Source organism: Homalodisca vitripennis, chromosome 5 (genome assembly GCF_021130785.1).
Source record: "Homalodisca vitripennis isolate AUS2020 chromosome 5, UT_GWSS_2.1, whole genome shotgun sequence".
Lineage (NCBI taxonomy): Eukaryota > Metazoa > Arthropoda > Insecta > Hemiptera > Cicadellidae > Homalodisca > Homalodisca vitripennis.
The window spans coordinates 76,968,511-76,971,830 of NC_060211.1; the positions used below are offsets into that span (position 1 = coordinate 76,968,511).

General features: G+C 41.7%; 1 protein-coding gene across 1 annotated transcript; it reads left to right on the forward strand.

Moving 5' to 3' along the window:
- The first annotated feature begins 1,071 nt into the window (after positions 1-1,071).
- LOC124363521 lies at positions 1,072-2,562 on the forward strand. The gene has a single exon (XM_046818769.1). The coding sequence runs from the start codon at positions 1,072-1,074 to the stop codon at positions 2,560-2,562; it is 1,491 nt and encodes a 496-aa protein (XP_046674725.1).
- The last annotated feature ends 758 nt before the right edge of the window (positions 2,563-3,320 follow it).

Genomic DNA, 3,320 nt, shown 5'->3' on the forward strand with positions numbered 1-3,320 from the left:
GTACTGTTGTCAGCCTTTCTATCGGTAGAGGTAGAAATAGACCCGGTAAGTACAACAACTATAGCGAAGAATGCAAAAATCGAAAGGGTATTGTCATTGTAGAAAATAAAGACAATCTATGTTTACCCAGAGCTCTAGTCGTAGGCAAAGCCCATGTAAAGAAGGATCCGGAGTATAAAGCTATACGTCAAGACAGACGTCAGAGGCAAACACTAAAAGCTCAAAAATTAATGGCAAAAGCTCGAGTTAATATAGCTGAAGAAGAAGGGGGTGGAATAGCAGAACTCGAAAAATTTCAAGACCACTTAAAGAAATACAAGATAACAGTTTATAGTTATAATACAAAAGGCCGTGATGTATACTTTAGTGGAAATAATAATGACGCATTGTACAATATCAACTTGTTGTTCCACGACGGTCACTACAATGTAATTACCAACTTGACCGCAGCTTTTTCATGTCATTTTTACTGTGAAGCCTGCCATGTGCCGTATTAACATAAAGGAGAACACAGATGCTCAACAATTTGCTCTGCTTGTAGCACAATCTCACCCCCCTGCAAGCTCGAGCATTCAGGAATAACTTGTCTGAGTGTAATCGTCACTTTTAAAACCAGCGCTGCTTCATTGCTCATCAAAGTGACCTATGTAGAAACGTCAAAATGTGTCTAGACTGCGGTAAACTCATAAACAAAAGACTAAGGAAAACACGCCACGAATGCGGTGAGGTGTATTGCAGCGTTTGCGCTGCTTTCAAACCCCTAAACCACCAATGTTATATGCGTCAAAATAAAGCTTTCGCTAAAACCGACAATTTTTTATACATATTCTTTCACTTGGAGACTCGTCAGGATGATTGCCTCGAGAGTGACCCCAACGTCAAGGTACACAAAGTTAATTTGTGTGTCTCTGAACAGTATTGTAACCGGTGCATACACAGCAACGAGTCTTGTGACAACTGCGTGCAGCGTAGAAAAATCTTTGAACAAGACTTCCGCATCTCTTTAATACACTCGCGAACCAGAACTACACAGGACCTATACCTGCAAAAGAGTACTACTATCCTGATTCAATGTTTGAGAAAAGCAACAAGGACTTTGAAAAGTGGCACAACGAGCAGGTATGCAATAACTATGTATTTGACTTCCAGAAGGAATTAATTGAATATTGTATATCTGATGTTGACATCTTGGCTAAAGCTTGTATTAAATTTAGATCACTCTTTATATCTGAATGCAATGTTGACCCATTTTTAGAGGCTGTCACTATAGCTAGTGCGTGTAACCTGGCATTTAGACGTAATTTCTTGAAGCCAGAGACAATAGGCATAATACCGAAGAAAGGATACAGGTTGGTGGATACCCAGTCGTCTGCTGCACTCCAGTGGTTAGCTTATGAGGAAGAGCAGCGGGGTGTGAGGATCCAGCATGCTGGTCGAGAGCGGGAGGTTAAAATCGAAGGGATGAAGGTGGACGGCTTTGATGGGGCGCGAATATATGAGTTTCAAGGTTGCTACTACCACGGATGCCCAAAGTGCTTTCCGTACAAAAGAGAAGAGCCTCTGAAAGAAGACTCATCTGACACCCTTGAATTGAGATACGAGAGGACAAAAGCCAAAATGGAAAAACTCTCTCGAACCCCCTACGAACTAGTAGAGATGTGGCAATGCGGATTTAACAATCTGAAAATAGATCGAGATTTAACACATTTAGAAAATCATCCCGTGTTGACAGCCTTACCGCTCAATCCCCGAGACGCCTTCTTTGGAGGAAGGACGGGAAATGCAATGACATACCACAGGTGTACGGAAGATGAGCAAATACACTACGTAGACGTATGTTCCCTCTATCCCTACGTCTGTAAACACGGTAAATATCCGAAATCGCATCCTACCATTTATCTTGGTGACACAGAGTGCAGGGAAAGGGGAATGCAAGCTGAGGGTCTGCTAAAGTGCAAAGTGCTTCCTCTAAAAGATCTGTACCACCCAGTGCTTCCAGCTCGAATGAATGACAAATTAATGTTCGTACTGTGCAATTTTTGCGGCGAAGAGCTCAACAGCGGAGAATGTCAACATAGCGACGACGAAAGGGCGTTGATTGGCACATGGACGATGGATGAAATACGCAGAGCAGTTGAAAAAAGCTACAAAGTTGTCGAAATGTACGAGTTGTGGGAGTACAAGATGGCCACCTTCGAAGAAGGTGGACTGTTCACTGAATTTATAGATAAATTCTTAAAGATAAAACAAGAAGCATCTGGCTATCCCTCCTGGTGCGTCACAGATGAGGATAGAGAGAGGTATGTTCAAGACTACTTCGAGCACGAAGGAATCAGACTAGATCCAGTTAAAATAGAGAAAAACGAAGGTCTCCGTTCTCTCGCAAAACTGATGCTTAACTCGTTTTGGGGCAAGTTTGGGCAAAGGGGAAAAACCAAACAAAGACTCTCATCACAAGGGATCCTGAAGAACTCTTTAGACTATGCACGGACTCATGAGTTATCGTCAACAGAATACAGGAAGTCAGTGAAGACGTTGTTCTGGTCAGTTGGCAACATCTAGAGGAGTTTGGCGAATCATTAAGTACGTTAAAAGTTGTCCTAGCAGCCTACACTACAAGCCAAGCCCGATTAAAGCTTTACGATCACCTGGAAGCACTGGGTAAACAAGTATTGTACTACGATACAGATAGCGTTGTGTACGTATACAAAAATGGTTTCTACAGAGTAAATACCGGTGACTATCTAGGGCAGATGACAGACGAGCTGGCTAAAGACTACGGTCCCGGTTCATATATTATCGAATTCGTTTCCGGTGGTCCAAAGACGTACGCTTACCGTGTTTTTTCTACAAACAAAAATGATTTTGTATGTGTCTGCAAAATTAAGGGTCTGACTCTTAACTTGAAAACTTCGAAAAATTTTAATTTTGAAAAACTTAAAGAAATGGTTCTTAGTGAAACCTGGGTAACGCTTGATATTGAAGACAACAGAATTAGGAGAAACAAAGTCTAGACCGATAGTGACCGTCAAAGAAACAAAGGTTTTCAAAATTACTGGCCCAAAAACGCAAGCGTGAAGGTGAATATGGTACTTTACCGTACGGTTATTGTAAAAAAATCTAAAACCAGCTAGAGTTGGAATCTTCAGCTGTCTAAAGGAGGTATTTGGTGAACTAGAGACGGAAAAAATTATCACAGTGAAATATAGTGATCTGTTAATGATAACCGGAGACAACAATAAAGATAACTCACCCTTTTTGGAAGTCTAGTAGCCGTTATCCTAGTACTCTCTCCAGCCGTTCCAGCCACCACCACCACT

What these genes read in the sequence shown, in the direction of transcription:
- LOC124363521 (XM_046818769.1), top strand. Translation starts at nt 1,072, where the DNA reads ATGTTTGAGAAAAGCAACAAGGACTTTGAAAAGTGGCACAACGAGCAG.